This window comes from Gobio gobio, assembly GCF_949357685.1.
Source record: "Gobio gobio genome assembly, chromosome: 21".
In the NCBI taxonomy this organism is placed as follows: domain Eukaryota; kingdom Metazoa; phylum Chordata; class Actinopteri; order Cypriniformes; family Gobionidae; genus Gobio; species Gobio gobio.
The window spans coordinates 39,545,600-39,563,230 of NC_137117.1; the positions used below are offsets into that span (position 1 = coordinate 39,545,600).

The 17,631-nt window shown below is 41.2% G+C and overlaps 2 protein-coding genes across 2 annotated transcripts; both read right to left on the reverse strand.

Moving 5' to 3' along the window:
• Nucleotides 1–4,063, reverse strand: LOC307117278 (C-type natriuretic peptide 2-like; the record flags this gene model as incomplete). The annotated part of the gene is made up of 2 exons (XM_079802066.1): nucleotides 1–252; nucleotides 3,956–4,063. 2 exons carry the CDS (start codon nucleotides 4,061–4,063, stop codon nucleotides 1–3), a joined length of 360 nt encoding a protein of 119 aa, XP_079658192.1.
• A 1,910-nt stretch (nucleotides 4,064–5,973) lies between these two features.
• Nucleotides 5,974–16,677, reverse strand: eno3 (enolase 3, (beta, muscle)). Its single transcript, XM_079803026.1, has 12 exons — nucleotides 16,450–16,677; nucleotides 14,258–14,343; nucleotides 10,809–10,904; nucleotides 10,663–10,721; nucleotides 10,351–10,420; nucleotides 9,185–9,318; nucleotides 8,886–9,108; nucleotides 8,618–8,815; nucleotides 7,918–8,119; nucleotides 6,328–6,436; nucleotides 6,191–6,249; nucleotides 5,974–6,101 (listed from the first exon to the last, which is right to left on the reverse strand). The coding sequence occupies exons 2-12, from the start codon at nucleotides 14,340–14,342 to the stop codon at nucleotides 6,035–6,037; spliced, it is 1,302 nt and encodes a 433-aa protein (XP_079659152.1). The 5' UTR covers nucleotide 14,343; nucleotides 16,450–16,677; the 3' UTR covers nucleotides 5,974–6,034.
• Nucleotides 16,678–17,631: the final 954 nt, after the last annotated feature.

Below are 17,631 nucleotides of genomic sequence, written 5' to 3' on the forward strand. Positions count from 1 at the left end.
TCAGCATCCCAGACCGCTGATGACCCCGATCCGGTCCACCTTCATCCCGAAGCACCCGCGGGCCACGCCCTTCCTGCTCCGCCCCTGCAGCTTCCTGTGGCGGCTCAGGACGTCCAGGAACATGCGCGATGGTGGGCGGGGCAACAGTAGCCTGTGCGAGATGGGAGGGGCGGAGTCTGCTGACCCCTCGATGACCTCTGGATGACCCAATAGAAGAGAGCCGATCTTCAGCCCAAACAAATCCTGCAGAACCTGCACACAGTTTATACGGTCAACTTCCTGTACGCTGGAATAACTGGAGGACTCAAATACTATAGCGGCGCAACACTACTCACACCATTTCCATCGTATATTTAGAGTACGTGTACAACGGTGTACTAAAAATGTTTTACATTTGCTTTTTCCGCGAACAGACGACAACGAAAATGACTAAAAATGCTGTATTCTGCTCCCACGGCAGTAGATGGCGATGTTACACAGATGTTTTCAGGCCCCCAAAACGCCACTGGCGTGTAAATAAATGTCCAAAATGTTTTACGTTTTATTTAAAAACGATGTTGTGTAAACGGTCCCTTGGTTTAATATAATAACCCTGGACGTTTTTATGTCTTAGTACGGAGCCCCGCACATGACATGCAGTAAAAAACTAGTAGGCTAAATCGTGCGCAAGATTTACTATTTCGTTCCCTCGATTTATAAAAGCGTGCGCACGTTTTACTAATTCGTTCCCTCGATTTATAAAGCGCGCACACGTTTTACTAATTCGTTCCCTGAATTTGCTAAATCATGCGCATGATTTATAAATTGAGGGAACAAATTAGTAAATCGTGTGCACGATTTAGCAATTTGAGGGAATGAATTAGTAAAACGTGCGCATGATTTATAAATCGAGGGAACGAATTAGTAACTCGTGCGCACGCTTTACTTTTTTTTTCTTGCATGACATGTGCGGGCTCCGTATCTTATTAATGTGAAAAAGAAAATGGTAAATTTGCATTTTAAATCTAAAATCTCCAACAAAAGCGTTTTTAGCTAGCTAGAAATGCTAGGTGCTCTGCTGAAAACGCTTAGCTATGGACGCTTGAGAGTGGTTTGTTTTTTTTTAGTTGAGAGACTCTTTGCTTGTTATGATACGAATATCCACAGAAGTGTTACTAGTATCTCATTTCACAGATAGTTTATATAAAAATGCTGATGCAATGTAAATTATCTTGTTTTAAATAGTTTGCTTCAGTTATTATGCTTCTTCTTGTCATCTGTTGACGTTGTACACGCACAGAATGTGGCGGTTGGTCGGTGTTGTATTTGTCCCGCCCCTCCTCCACTGTGATTGGTCGGCTGGGTAAAAAGTGACAGTGAGCACTGCGTTTTACCCAAATGTGAACATTCTCCAAGTCTCGGCGACTAAACACAGAGCGCTCAGCGTTTGAGCGGCAAATACTTGCTCAGCGTTCTTTTTACGCCCATGGCGTTCAAAAACATGGCGCTCCCATTGAAAACAATTGAATTCACCAGTCCCGTGCGGGAAAACACTTTGGTGGACACGTGGCCTAAGTGTGTAATTTTTAAACAGAATCACAGAAACGACTATTTTCAAATACTACAGTAATACTACTTGTATATTTATGTCATATATTTAGCTACATTTATATGGAGAGTATTATGCTAGCACTAGCAGCCACAATGCAATGCGCTCGACTTGAGCCTCCATTTTTATGAAAGGAAAACAGATTAAAACAGCAAATAATCTATTATATTTCTGATGATAACCAATCTTTCCCATGTTTGCTTCTGTATTTTCTCCATTCATTATCCCATAAGGATAAAAAAAAAAAAGTTTAACCGTGGTCTGTCTGAATACTCGATTCTGATTGAAAGATGTGCAATAAAACCGTTAAATGCTGACCTGATCGCGCAGGTGATTCGCACACACACATCTCTCTATCTCTCTCTCTCTCTCTCTCTCTCTCTCTCTCTCTCTCTCTCTCTCTCTCTCTCTCTCTCTATCTATCTCTCTCTATCTCTCTCTCTCTCTCTCTCTCTCTCTCTATCTATCTCTCTCTCTCTCTCTCTCTCTCTCTCTCTCTCTATCTATCTCTCTCTATCTCTCTCTATCTCTCTCTCTCTCTCTCTCTCTCTCTCTCTCTCTATCTATCTATCTCTCTCTCTCTCTCTCTCTCTCTCTCTCTCTCTCTCTCTCTCGATAATGAATTCAAATGAATATAATTTATTCTTTAAAATAAATGAAGCTAATACGCATCACTTCATCTCTGTGTCTGATTTAAAGCCAACAGAACGCTAGATTTAACGAGCAATAACTGACAAAAATAACCGTCATTTTTACCCTTCGCGGTCAGTTTATATTTCGCTGCTAACATCAATAACAGCTTTAAGTTCTCAATGCTGGTAAATGACCATGGTTTAAACGGGACAATCCAGGTGGATTATCCTTCACATGAACCAAGCCAACCCGCTGAGGAGAACCACAACATTACAAACTTTGATTTAAAGCTAAAGATGATTTGAAAATAAGACTTTAGCCCAGACGTCTTTAACCCAGCTAACAAAAATGTTTTCGAACATTTTGCTAATGTTCCCATTAAGTTATGAAAATGTTTTGAATGTTCTCTCAGCGTCCAGGTTTTTAAACGTTTAGGGAACTTTACATTTTATCATTTCACATGAACACTGTATAAATATTGTTTTATGTTTTTGTGCTAATGTTTTGAGAACATTATTTAATTCGTTCTATTGACGTCACTGTCAGAATGACGGTTATTTTCGTCAGTTACGGCTCGTTCGCTTTAAATCAGACATAAAGATAAAGCTAGTGCGTAACGTTTCATTTATTTGAATGAATAAATTATAGAATTTATTTGAATTCATAACTTTGAGATGCAATTCAAATTATTTAATCGAATTAAATGTAAAATTATTGATTTTTGATGTTTATTATATAACAATACATTTTACGTTAATTTGAAAATATACATAATATGCTTACAGATATTAAAGTAGTTTGAGAGCGTGAATGTAGTTTTTCTATCAGGAATCCCACTGTTAAACATGATTATCTTAAAAATAAGTTAAATAATGTGATCAGAATGACTTCAACTAAATACCATCGATCAATTTTTATTTTTCTAATTTTCATTTTAATTTGCAAGCTGTAGTAATTTTGTGTTTCGTAATTTTTTTACTAGCTTATTATTTATTTAAATGCCTATAGTTTTCATTTCTTTGTTTAAGTTGCAGTTATTTAATTACTTAAACTTAATTTAAAATTTTATATATATATATATATATATATATATATATATATATATATATATATATATATATATATATATATATATATATATATATATAATGTAAACGTATGTTATTTAGCTAATTTAGCAGTTTCCAACGTTTTTTAAATTATACAAAATTCAACAAATTAAAAAAAAAGTCAGTTTAATGTTATTTCAGTTCAAGTTGATTGTAATGTATAAATGTAAAATTTTTATATATATATATATATATACATATATTAGCTGTCAAATACATTAATCGCATCTAACTTAAAAAGATTGTAAATATATATGTAAATATTACATAAAAGTTTGTAAATATATATATAAGCATTCCACACACACATATATTAGACACTTGTTAGATGCGATTAATAGATTTGACTTATATATATATATATATATATATTCATTTGCATATATTTATATATATTTATTTGTATATATATTTATTTAGTTTTTTATTAATGTGAATTTTTGTAAAAATTTTGCATTTCAAGTCCAATCTCGCCTAAAAAGTGTGTAAGCGTCAAGCGGAATCACACAAGCGATGTCTGTTCTCGAACAGGTTTCCCACACGGCGATCTGTCATTCGCCAAGTCAATCAGCTAGTCCCGCCCCCAAACTCACGCGATTGGTCGAGTCAGCAGTGAAATCCTCACCTGAGCGTCTGATTGTCGTGGCGACGGCCGTCCCTTTACCTGCGTTGTCACGGCGATGATGAGGAGCATGAGGAGAGCAGTAAAGTTCAGAGGAGATGAAAAAGCCATCCTTGTTTGCGAGTTGTCGTCAGAAAGTACGAAGGCGTCCGGTTCTGTCCTGTACGGCTTCAGGACGGGTCTGTGTGCGAGCAGGTGCCACGATTGGCCTTTTAAGGAACATCGCTGTGATGTCACGCATAGCTAACTGTTGCCGCGAGCGACGCCCCGCCCACAGACGTCACACGTCTCATCACGGCCTCCACACAGATCCTCATTTCTCTAGAATGAGTGGAAGACGCACGCTCGCATTTTTGTGCTTTGTGTCACATTTAATCGTCGGCCTCTTTATAGCTCATCATTCTTCGCAGTAACAGGCTGATGTGACCCCTGACCCCTTCAGGTTCCGCCCCCCATAAAAGTTCCCCCTGGAAACGGGCGGCTCTCAGGAACTATTTCCTCCTGTGAGAGCGCAGACACAATAGTTCGGCGTCAGATGAGAGTTTCCTTAGCAATGACCACAGGTCGCGGGCCTTTAGACCTCCGGGCGGACTCGTCATATTACACTTGGGAGGAAGATTGGGCTCGAAAATACAGTAAAAATGGTGAAATATTATTATCAGGTGTGATAATGATCAGTGAAGGATCAAGACTGGAGTAATGATGATAAATTCAGCTTTGATCGCAGGAATAAATTCCATTTTATTAGATATTCACATAGAGAACGGATATTATAAATTATAATATTTCAGAATTTTACTGTATCTTTAATTAAATAAACACAGCCTTGGCGAGCTCAAAAGCACAGAAGAGTGTGTGAAAGTGCGGCTCTCTGACGCAAACATCACCAACGACAGCCTGACCTCTGACCCCTGGACACTACATCATACTCACACGGGCTAATATGACACACACACACACACACAGGTTTGTTTCACGGATGTCGCTCTGAAACGCTTTCGGCCTGATGGTCGTCGCCAAGCAACACTCGCACCAAGACCCAAAACCTCCCGTTCCTCCAGCTCGCTGACGTCAGTCCCCGTTTAAAGTGATGGATGAAAATAGAGAGGAGATAGAGAAGCTATTGTGACGGATAACAGATTATCTAAAAGACAAATGGAGGGCGGGATTTGGTTCTGTGCATCGGTTGTTGATTGGATGTTGAGATGTGGGCGTGGCATGCAAAAAAACTGAGGTGAATAATATTATAATAACAAATATAGCTGTGAGCGGAGTGTAAAAAGATGTAACCACTTAAATCACAGAAGGAAAAGAACATTTACAGGCAATCTGCCTTAGGAAATGCATGGTTATTAAAGCTTTTTGACCGTTATAGCGCCACCTATGGGCTGATCTCCATGTTATGTCACACGTGCGCACCAATTTTCGTGTTTTGGTTTAGGATTTACAGGCTTTTGCGTGTATTTTGCCACAGCCATTTTCTAAATGACCCTGTTATGGCCATCCAAAGTGCAAAGTTCAACTTTCTTTGGATAAATATTGATCTAGAGAGTCCAGAGAATTGCACTGCATTGGTTATTACAATCGAGCGAAAAACCTATGAAAACTAGTTCGCAAAAGCTATAGCATATATGAAGTAGCTATAGCCATCTTCCAGTTTTTCCTGTTATAGCGCCACCCAGTGGCCAGTCACCACATCCTTTTTCACGCCACCACAGAATGAGCTCTTACATATGTGCACCAAGTTTGGTGAAAATCTCTCATTGCGTTCACGAGTTATAGCCATTTTAGTAAAAGTGGCTCCTCCCACTTGGGACGTTTTGCCGGCCCTTAGGGACCTTGAACCCAAATTTCCTTTTTTTGAGAACTATTGACATTCAGACTCCAGAGAGTCACGCTGCGCTGGTTTGGGTCCGGTTGGGCTAAAAACCTAGGACTAGTTTGCAAAAGTAGGTGTGATTGGTGTTTGGGAAGTGCTCAGAAACACGGACACAAAGTGAATAAAAGGCACACACACTCCATTTTGTTCACTTTTTCTTTTACTTCTCATTTCAAAAAAGTACATCTGAGATGGAGGACGCTTTAGAGTTTCGGGTGGCGGTAGTCTTTGCCCGCAAACTTGGCCTTGTCGCCGAGCTCCTCCTCGATCCTGTTGAACACACACACACAGAGACATGAGACACACGCACACACACACACACACACAGTCCTTTAACCTGATTTGTGATCATCACGGACCTCATCAGCTGGTTGTACTTTGCCAAGCGCTCTGATCTGCAGGGGGCGCCGGTCTTGATCTGGTCACAGGAGAAGTGTGTGTTAGCACTAGCAGTGGTTTAGCATTAGCAGTGAGGCGTCAGGTGTGTATGGCGTACCTGTCCTGTGCAGAGTCCAACCACCAGGTCAGCGATGAAGGTGTCCTCCGTCTCGCCGGAGCGGTGGCTCACCATCACACCCCAACCGTTAGACTGGGCCAGTTTACAACTACACACACACACACACACAGAGAGAGATGAGTCAAGTTTTCGGCATCGACATGTATTGAGCTGAGCTGAGCTGAATAAACGACACTATTGTAGAACTGCTTCGTTTCATATTTGACTCTTTTTGCAACCGCAAAAGCATTGACATTACGGAATCAGGTTTGTTTATAATTTGTGAATTTTGCAAGTTTTTTTAAACTGAATAGAAACAACATTGAACAGAATTTAATGTTTCATAATTCATTTTGCAACAACAAAGCTGAACCGAATCAACACTGAACAGAACCGAATTAAATCAACACTGAACCAAATAGAATCAAATCAACACTGAACCGAATCAAAACCTAACCTAATTAAATCAGTGTTGATGATTTTGATTTGATATGGTTCAGTGATGATGATGATATTGATTTGATTCAGTTCAGTGTTGATTTGATTCTATTCGGTTTAGTGTTGATTTGATTCTATTCGGTTTAGTGTTGATTTGATTCTATTCGGTTTAGTGTTGATTTGATTCGGTTAGGTTAAGTTGTGAATTTATTCGTTTCAGTGTGATTTTGATTCGATTCAGTGTTGATTCGGTTCAGTGGGATTTTGATTCGATTCAGTGTTGATTCGATTCAGTGTTGATTCGGTTCGAGTTGGTTCAGTGTTGATGATTTTGATTCGATTCAGTGTTGATTCGGTTCAGTGTTATTTTGATTCGATTCAGTGTGATTTTGATTACACACACACGAATTCTGTAGAAATGCTTTACAACAGAAACTGAATCAAATTTGCTTCATAATTGATTAACTTCGCAGCATTGACACATTTATTCAACTGAATTGAGTAAACACCAAACGGAATCAGATTTGTTTATAATTGATGAATTTCGCAACATTAAAACTTATTGAACCGGCTAGAATTCAACGTTGTTGGATGTTGCACGATTCATCAATTAAGAAACATTTAATCCTGTTATTAAAGTGAATTGAATCAACACTGTGACCATGTTTGGTTCAGTCAACATTGGCAGGTTCTTGAACTGAATTAATTTGAATTTTTTTTGTTTTATACAAAATGTATAATATGTAATGTATATACACTATAGAGCTGCTTTTTAGCTGAAACTGAATTTTGTTTTCTAATTTGATGAATTTAGCAACATTAACAGTTATTTTCCCATTTATTACCCTAAAGCTGTTCTGAAACCATCTGTATTGTATAAAATGCTACAGATATAAAAAGCTGTAGCTCTGCAAGGAGGCCCTAATGGGCCCTGTGGTGCAGCTCTACGAGGAGGCCCTAATGGGCCCTGTGGTGCAGCTCTACGAGGAGGCCCTAATGGGCCCTGGGGTGCAGCTCTACGAGGAGGCCCTAATGGGCCCTGGGGTGCAGCTCTATGAGGAGGCTCTAATGGACCCTGTGGTGCAGCTCTATGAGGAGGCTCTAATGGACCCTGTGGTGCAGCTCTACGAGGAGGCTGTGCTCTATACTCACGCCTGGATGGACTCGGTGACAGAGCCGATCTGGTTGACTTTAAGCAGGAGGCAGTTGCAGGCCTTCTTCTCGCACGCCTGCTGGATGCGTTTGGGGTTGGTCACGGTCAGATCATCTCCCACCACCTGGATGTCTACAGATCCGGTAAACTTGCTCCAGTTCTCCCAGTCGTCCTGGTCAAATGGATCCTCAATAGACTGGACTGCAGAAAAACCCAGACCAGATGCACATAAACGCTTTGTGCACAAACCAGGTGTGGGTGTGTGTGAGAAACTGTGTGCGTGTACGTACTTGTGGGGACATGTGAGAAAGTGTGTGAGGGTGGGGACGTGCGAGTGTGTGTGTGTGTGTGTGTGTGTGTGTGTGAGAGAAACTGTGTGCGTGTACGTACTTGTGGGGACGTGAGAGTGAGAGAGGGGGGGGCGTGCGTGTGTGTGTGTGTGTGTGTGTACGTGCGATTGAGAGAGAAAGTGTGTGTGCGCGTGTACGTACTTGTGGGGACATGTGAGAGTGTGAGAGAAAGTGTGTGAGGGTGGGGACGTGCGACTGTGTGCGCGAGTGTGTGTGTGTGTGTGTGTGAGAGAGAGAACACTTGTGGGGACGTGGGTGAGTGAGAGAAAGTGTTTGAGTCTGCGTGTGTGTGTGTACACTTGTGGGGACGTGTGTGTGTGAGCGAGAGAAAGAAAGTGTGTGTGTGTACCCGGGTAGTTCTTGATGAAGCTCTTGTACAGATCTCCCAGCTGCTCTCCGCTGATGTGGCGCTTCGGGTCGTCAGGCGACTTGAAGTCCAGGTCGTATTTCCCGCTCCTGAAGAACTCTGAGGCGGCCACGTCCATGCCGATGATGATCTTATCCGGATATCCGGCCTTCTCGATGGCGGACTTCAGCAGCTCCAGAGCTACAAACACACACGGATTAGAGAACGGCTCAGCTGAGCGGCGTATGAGTGTTACCGTGGCGACTCGTACCCTCGTTGTTCTCGAGGATGTTGGGCGCGAACCCGCCCTCGTCCCCCACGTTAGTGGCGTCTTTGCCGTACTTGGCCTTGATGACGTTCTTGAGGTTGTGGTAAACCTCTGCCCCGATGCGCATGGCCTCACGGAAGCTCTGGGCCCCCACGGGCAGGATCATGAACTCCTGCATGGCCAGCTTGTTTCCGGCGTGAGAGCCGCCGTTGATCACGTTGAAGGCCTGGAACGAGAGGAGAGGATGAGCGGAGACGCATGGGCGGCGCGGGGTGCGTGTGTGTGTGTGGCGGCACACGTACGGGCACGGGCAGGATCACGTCTTTGTTCCCGGCGAGGTCGGCGATGTGGCGGTACAGCGGGACTCCCTTCTCTGCGGCGCCGGCCTTACACACCGCCAGACTCACACCCAGGATAGCATTAGCACCGAACTTAGCTGAGGAGGACAGAGCAGCACCATTCATGACACACTTTAGAATGGGAGTGTGTATAAGTGTGCGTGTCTGTGTGTGTGTATAAGTGTGCGTGTCTGTCTGTGTGTGTGTGTGAGAGAGTATAAGTGTGCATGTCTGTCTGTGTGTGTGTGTGTGAGAGAGTATAAGTGTGCGTGTCTGTGTGAGAGAACAAGTGCGTGTCTGTGTGTGTATATATAAGTGTGCGTGTCTGTGTCTGTGTGTGTCAGTGCGAGTGTGTAGGTGTATAAGTGTGAGTGTGTATAAATGGGTCTGTGTGAGTGTGCAAGTGTATATGTGTGCGTCTGTGTGCAAAAATGTGTCTGAGTGTGAGTGAGAGTATAAGTTTGTGTGTGTGTGAGAGAGTATAAGTGTGTGCGTGTGAGAGAACAAGTGTGCGTGTGTGTGTGTGTGTGTGTGTGTGTGTGAGAACAAGTGTGCGTGTCTGTGTGTGTGTGTGTGCGTGAGAGAACGTGTGCGTGTCTGTGTGAGTGTGTGTGAGAGTATAAGTGTGCGTGTCTGTGTGTGTGAGAGAACGTGTGCGTGTCTGTGTGAGTGTGAGTGAGAGTATAAGTGTGTGTGTGTGAGAGAGTATAAGTGTGTGTGTGAGAGAGTATAAGTGTGCGTGTCTGTGTGTGTGTGTGAGAGAACAAGTGTGCGTGTCTGTGTGTGTGTATAAGTGTGCGTGTCTGTGTGTGTGTATAAGTGTGCGTGTCTGTGTGTGTGTATAAGTGTGCGTGTCTGTGTGTGTGTATAAGTGTGCGTGTCTGAGTGTGTGAGTAAGTGTGTGCAAAAATGTGTGTGTGTGTGTGTGTGTGTGTGTGTGTGTGTGTGTGTGTGTGTGTGTGTTGGGTGTGTGATGGGTGTGTGATGGGTGTGTGATGGGTGTGTGATGGGTAGGTTTAGGGGCAGTGTAAGGGGATAGAAAATACGGTTTGTACGGTATAAAAACCATTACGCCTATGGAATGTCCTCACATTTCACAAAAACAAACGTGTGTGTGTGTGTGTGTTTACATTTGTTCTCTGTGCCGTCGAGCTCCAGCATGAACTTGTCGATTTTCTCCTGCTCGACGACGCTGAACTTCTGTGAGAGACAGGTATGATAATTAATATTACATATTAACTCTGAGGTCAAAGGGTTTATTATCAGGTTGGCAGCCAAGAACTTTAATAGGCAAGGCAGTTTATTTATAGGAATAGGAAACAAAAAACCTTCAAAGTCCAAATGTAATGTTGACATCACACAAATTGAGCCGCCAAAAGCTTTTATAGTAGCCTTTCCATTTAATCAGAGCGGGAAGGGAACAATCCAACCCATAATCTCACCTTCTCAATCAGTTTGGGGGCGATCTCCTTGTTCACATGGTCCACGGCCTTCTGGGTACCTTAAACACACACAGATGATCGGTCTTTGTGTGTAATGAATGAGAGTTGTGTGTGTGTGTGTGTGTGTGTGTGTGAGTGTGTGTTACCTTTGCCCAGGTAACGGGTTTTGTCTCCATCTCTGAGCTCCAGAGCCTCATGAACTCCAGTGGATGCTCCGCTGGGAACAGCCGCCCGGAAACGACCTGAAATACATAATAAATTACTAACTGGGACGGGAACATTTCCTCGAGAAGAACTTCGAACGTTAAAAAATAAATTAATTAAAAAGCCTTGCATTGTGAAGATTATCGATCGACCTGCCTGTCCATTCGGTAAAGGTTGCTAGGGTGTTTTGTTAGTAGGGCTTCGCCAAATTCATCCCATCACTGCAGGGTTATTATATTCAACTGAAAACTTGTGCGTTTTGGCCGTTCATTTATAACGACAACGGTCTGAAGACACAAACTTTTGAAAACGGTGCACGTTTCTTTGTTTTTGCGGATCGTTTTGTCATCAGTGCAAAAACGTTTCTGTTTTTAGTTCATTGTCGTCATGTAAACGTACAACGTGTGTGAGTGTGCGCATAAGTGTGTGTGTAAAAATGTAAACCCTAAAACTGAAAATAAAACCCATAAATGACTTCGTTTATTTCTGTTAATTTCAAGTAACAAACGTTAACTAAAAAAAAAAAAAAAAAAAAAAAAAAAAAAGATTCTCAGCTAGCTGCTAAATTTTAATTTAGTTTAACTTGAAGCCATTATCGGGGACAAGCGCAGCGACAAAACACGCCAAAATGGCTGGGTGTGTCAGATGAACGGTAGCAATTAAACACATTTTAAGATGGTTTTAGGCAAAAAGGCTGAAAAACGCATCGTAGTCGATGGGAATTTCATTTTTTTTATTATAGCGCCACCAAGAGGCACAATCCCACCATGTCCTCGGAGTGAGCCCATACATGCGTGTGTCAACTTTGGTGAAAATATCTCATTTCGTTTCGGAGTTATTGACATTTATATGAAAACACAAGCAAGTCTGGTATCGTTGGACTCGGCAGACAAAAAAGAAACTCCCATGAAAATAAGTCAACCACACCCAAAGTTATAAGCGGAGTGTTTATAAGGGGGAAAAAAATTCTCCACTAGGTGGCGCTGTTTTGAAACTTCTCAGGCTCCTTCAGGGCATCGTGCTGATGACCCATACAGAGTTTTGTAACAATCCGTTCATGCGTTCATAAAATACAGCATTTTAGCACATAATTCAAAATGGCTGATAGCCAAAATGGCCGATATGGTAAAATTGGATATTAGTCGACTCCGTCTCACTTTTTACGATTTTTGGACAAACTGTTCAGAAGTTATAAGCAAAAATAGCAATTTTTCATATCGCCGGACCAGTAGGTGGCGCTGCGCCAAAACCCTGCTTGTCGCCTCAGGTCATTCTTGTGATGACATGTACTAAGTTTGGCTTGAATACGATAAAACGTTGCGGAGATATAGCCTTAAGCTTATTTTTACAACCGCCACGTAAAATTTGTTCGCGTGTTTATCGAAAACGATTTGACGAATCAACTTTAATTCCATAACTTTTTGCTAACATGGTCTGAAGATGATCTGGTTCAATTTTCGTGCAAATTGGACAAACCGTCTAGGATGAGTTCGCAAAAGCAGGATTTTTGGAAAATTCAAAATGGCGGGAATTTTTTAATGACGGAAATAGCTCAGGAATTTTGTTTCTATCCCTTATGGTCCAAAAGTTATTAGCATAAATAGGAGTCAAACTTTGGACAGGTGGCAGCGCTACAGGGATTGAGTTAGGGACTCCAAATTTGGTGTGGTTACTATTGGTACTGACCTCTATCGGTGTAACAAATCTCATAACTTTCCCCCAAGCGGTTCTATGGGCTGCCATAGACTCAAGGAAGGAGGAAGAATAATAATTAAAGCTGCAAGCAGCAATTAATGGGACCAAGCGCAAAGACAATAAGACATGCCAATATGGCTGGGAGGGTTAGACCAAATGCAACAATGAGCAATTAAAGGCATTTTATGATTTTTTTTAGCCATTTTGCCTAAAATCATTTTATTTACAGTCACTAATAATATGATTTAATGGTTTATCACTTTTGACCAATAGGTGGCGAATGTTCAAAATTCATATGGTGTGGTCAGAATAAGGGAACAAAGACACAGGCGAAGTTTGGTGTCATTATGCCAAAGCACTGCAGAGATACAGCCTCAAGAGTCATTTTGGCATCATGCCTCAACTTCGTCGCTATGGTGTATGTTTTGTCTGTTGACACGAAATTAATAACTTTTTGCTGTCATGGTCTGAAGATGCTACGATTCTGGTGAAAAAAAAAAAAAAAAAAAAAAAGGGACAAATGGTCTAGGAGGAGTTCGAAAAAGTATGTTTGTAAAGGGAATCAAAATGGCGAACAGGAAGTTTGACCAAATATGGTAAAATTGGGATCCATGTTCTTGGCATGAGCCAAGGAATCCATTAAAACCAGTTTTATGACAATAGTCAAATTTAATCAACAGTTATTAGCATTTTTGGTCAATTCATTATAAGTTGTCCACAAGGTGGCGCTGCTCCGAAACTTTGAGTACTGTCAGGGCTTGGTGCCGAAGACACATGCCAAGTTTCTTAATGATACACCAATGCGTTCGTAAAATATAACACTTTGACAAAATTCAAAATGTCTGACGCCCAAAATGGTTGATATGGGAAAATTGGGTATGATATGGCTCGACGTGATGCCCCGAATCTAAAGAGACAAGTTGTGTGAATTTTGGCCAAAGCATTCTGAAGTTATCATCAAAAATATAAAATATTTGCATCTCGGGACCACTAGGTGGCACTGTGCCAAAACACAGCCTCAGTTCATGGTTGGCATAACACACACCTAGTTTGGTTAGAATATGCTAAAGCGTTGCGGAGATATAGCCTGACTTCCATTTTTGTGGGCATTTTGTCGATTTCATTTGCGTGTTATTCAAGAACAGTTTGACTAATCATCTTGAGTCTAATAATATCGTTTTGTCAGCAGAGTCTGAAGATGATCTGGTTCAATTTTCATGACAATTGGAGCAATGGCCTTGGAGGAGTTCGAAAAAGTAGTTTTTTCGGAAAATTCAAAATGGCGGGAATGTTTTATTTTATTTTGTTTCTAGCCCTTATGGTTCAAAAAGTATTAGCATAAACATGAGTGCAACTTTGGACAGGTGGTGGCGCTAGAGGGATTGAGTTAGAGACTTCAAATTTGATATGGTGACAGACCAGATTGTGCCAAATTTCTAAATTTTCCCGCAAACGGGTCTATGGGCTGCCATAGACTCAAGAGCGGAATAATAATAGGAACGCTAACAATTTCAATAGAGGTGCTTGGCCCCTAAAAAAAAAAAACTTACACTAACTTAAACAAGAAAAATAGTATTAAAAATGACAAATGCACAACAAAACTAAAACTTTAAAATGAAAACAGAAAATAAAACTAGTTTGAAAATAATGAAACTATACTAGCATCTCAATAATACTAATACAAGTGTTTTTTTACCTTTAGTGGTGTAGAGATCCACTTCCACAGTGGGATTTCCTCTGGAGTCGAGGATTTCACGAGCGTGAATCTTACTGATGGACATCCTGAGCGAGAGGGAACACACCAGGATTAAACATCATTAACCCTCCGAAGCTTTTCAGGGAAAGGGTCACAATTGCTATGGTTTGATCAAAGTATACTTGGGTCGTCCACAGAGACACTGCGCGAGACCCGTCCGGATGCGGGTAATGAAGTGTACCTGAGCCTTAAAAATCACATAAAACCCATTTCCCTGAAGTAGAAACAGTTATGCGCTACTTTTCAGCTCATTTAGATCGTGTACATTTCACCATCATCTGTATCAGCAAATACACAAACTTTAGGAACTTCACAATCGCAACACATCACAAGATGAAACCAAGAAAAACCACATTACTGGATGTCAGGACTAAATCATGTGACTATAAATGAGCATGAACTGCTAGATTTACTGTTTAGAACATGTACATTGGATATTTCGTTAGACTTTATCCAACCATTATTTGTATAGTTTGATACACATATTTAAATAATTTTTACTTGCAGTCAGACTCCCATTCACGTGTGTGTGTGTATGTGTGTGTGTGTGTGTGTGTCTTTAGCACCATTTTAAAGTCTTACTCCTCCATTTCTGTGCTCAAATTAAATTCAGTTGCTCACCAAATTGATGGAAAACACATTTTTATAAAGACGACAACAACTAAAATCGGTCAAATAAGTTAAGACCTGCACAAACCTTTACAGTACACACACACACTTCAGCTGTCTGACACATATACAGTCTGAGGTTTCGCTGCTATTAATAGCCTAGGCTACAGCACAAGACAGAAAAGACCTCAGGAGAATGTGTGTGTGTGTGTGTGTGTGTGTGTGTGAGAGATCTTTGTCGTACCTCCACTCTATATGACCTTTACAAAGCCCAGATGAACCATGACCTTTGTGTACAAAATTCTGACCTTTGCATTGGAGCAATGACACTGTATTCGACTGTAAGATCTCCCCACTCACACACACTTTATAGAAGACATTAGCCTTTGATTTGGTTGAAAAAAACTCAATTAATCTACACCTGATCTCTTTAGTTTCAACTTGATGCATATTATTGGTACATAAAAGGATATTTTTGCAGCTTTGTGATAAAGATAAATATGTAAACAATGTGAGTGTAATATTTCTCTGACTGACGCAGATGGACTATGAAGTGGGTTTCTGCCATAAAAATGTGACTTTCTTGAAACTCGTAACGTTTTTTTTATCCCCTCAGAACTGTAAATAAAATCAATTGCACATAAATATAGACAATTATAATAAAAATAAAATAAAGTCAGAATTGGAGGTAAAAAGTCACAATTACTTAATTTATATCGCAGCAGAAACAAGCGTCCATTAGACTATTAGATTGCTAATGCAATAACCAACGTTTACATTTTTACTGTCGGGACCCAATAATTTATACATTTTTTAAAAATCAAGATATTGATAGTTTTAAATAAAATCAATTTCTATGACACTATCTCTGATATTTAATCTCCAATCACAACACCGCATTGTATCGAGCGCGGAGCTGCCCACGCACGTGATCCTACAAATTCAACTGTCGCACACAATTAGTTATTAAATAACCGTCTTATGACGCAATAACGAGTGAGTCCGAGCGGACTTTACCCCGAGTGTAACTTTGTTTGTTTGTTTTTATTAGTGAATCAAGTATTTGATCATCGTACACGTAAACCCAACGTATCAACCGTAACGTTTCTGACCCAAACCGCCACCGGAAGCGTGAAGGTCATTTGATTTACCTCAGAAAGTTTGAGGACTTGTTTCTTAAATCTGCTCCGGTTTGACAAACTCAGCGTTCAGCGCCGGTCTCCACAGAACACAATATATATCCTAACAGCAAACTTACTCACTCGTCCAGCTCTCTGGCGGTGTAGTTTGATATTAAAACTTCTACTGATCCCGGATCAGAGAACGCGTCAAGTACCGACAGGCGGCAAACGAGCTGAGCTGATCTCAGGTCAGCTGCTCCCGTCAGGAAGCTCCACAAACGTCAACGCACTTTGGCAGATCTCGCGCACGCGCCCGTTTTATACCGCGAAACAAAGCGTCAGCAAAACACACATAAAAAACACACCGTTCCAGTGAAATACGTGCGGGTTTTGCGTTATTACCTGAGAGCGAATCGGGTCGGTGTCAGTCTCGGCGTTTGACAGAACGTGAGTGCGCGTTCCGGTAAAAGCAGCGCAATTTATAGACGGTCTCTCAACGACGTTCCCGTATATGGGAAAACCGTTAGGGAGCGTCTAAAAACACCAAACATTCACAGAGCGCGCGAATGTTCGAGGACACGCCCACAGCGCGGATGTTTTATATTACAAACAAAGTCATCAAAGAACCAGAACTAACTGTTGTGTGTATATATATATATAGCCTACACCAATCAAGCATAACATTATGAATAACACTGATGATCTCTGTTAGTGGGTGCGATATATTAGGCAGCAAGTGAACATTTCATCCTCAAAGTTGCATTAGAAGCAGAAAAAATGGGCAAGCGTAAGGATTTGAGCGAGTTTGACAAGGGCCAGATTAATAATACAGTATTGGTGCCACAGCACATCTTTAAGGGTCTAGTCCAGGGGGGACAAACACAATATTAGGACATAATTTTATGCCTGATCGGTGTATATAACCACATCAGCCTTTATACAGGACAAAACCAGAATACATACACACACCAGGCTATAAATTAAGCTGCTAATGTAGTTGTAGTGCCAATGTTTGACATTCTACAATATCAATCTTGCCGTTTTTAGATTAACGGTCACTTAACGGTCACGTACTTTGGCTGTGTTTGGAAGAGTGTGTGCTTTAAGTGGCTCTTATTTAGAAAAACGGTAAGTCGAATGCCGTTTGTAACTATAAATGTCAGGTTTATTCCTCCATACCGCAAATTTTAGTCAATATGTTATGAAATCTGGGTATTCCATGCACACTGCAAAAATAACAATGGTTGTATGACCAGGACGTTGTCCCAACACGATTTTATACGCATTAATGTTACATGTGCAAATGAGCAATGTCTAACACGTCTATATGTTTGCGTGACTGTAGTGTGTGTATGGATCTGGAGTCAGATGTTTATAGGGATCGGGGATTAAAGAAACGCAGGAATTTGAATCCTCACGGACGTCTTTTCCTCTCGGATGAGGTGTGGAAACACTCAGACTCTCCCTAGTCGACCTCCAGACTTTGAATGAAAGGTCAGGGTTGAATTAAAGGGGGAAATGTGAGAGTGAGTTTGGGTTCGGACCTAAAGGGCACCTATGGTGATCACACACACACACACACAC

Bases quoted from the DNA above. Each gene is read 5' to 3' on its own strand.
- eno3 (XM_079803026.1), bottom strand. From the start codon at position 14,342: ATGTCCATCAGTAAGATTCACGCTCGTGAAATCCTCGACTCCAGAGGA. The intron at 10,722-10,808 runs GTAACACACACT...TGTGTGTTTAAG, and splicing joins AACCCGTTACCTGGGCAAAG to GTACCCAGAAGGCCGTGGAC. The intron at 6,102-6,190 runs GTCCGTGATGAT...TGTGTTCAACAG, and splicing joins AAGTACAACCAGCTGATGAG to GATCGAGGAGGAGCTCGGCG.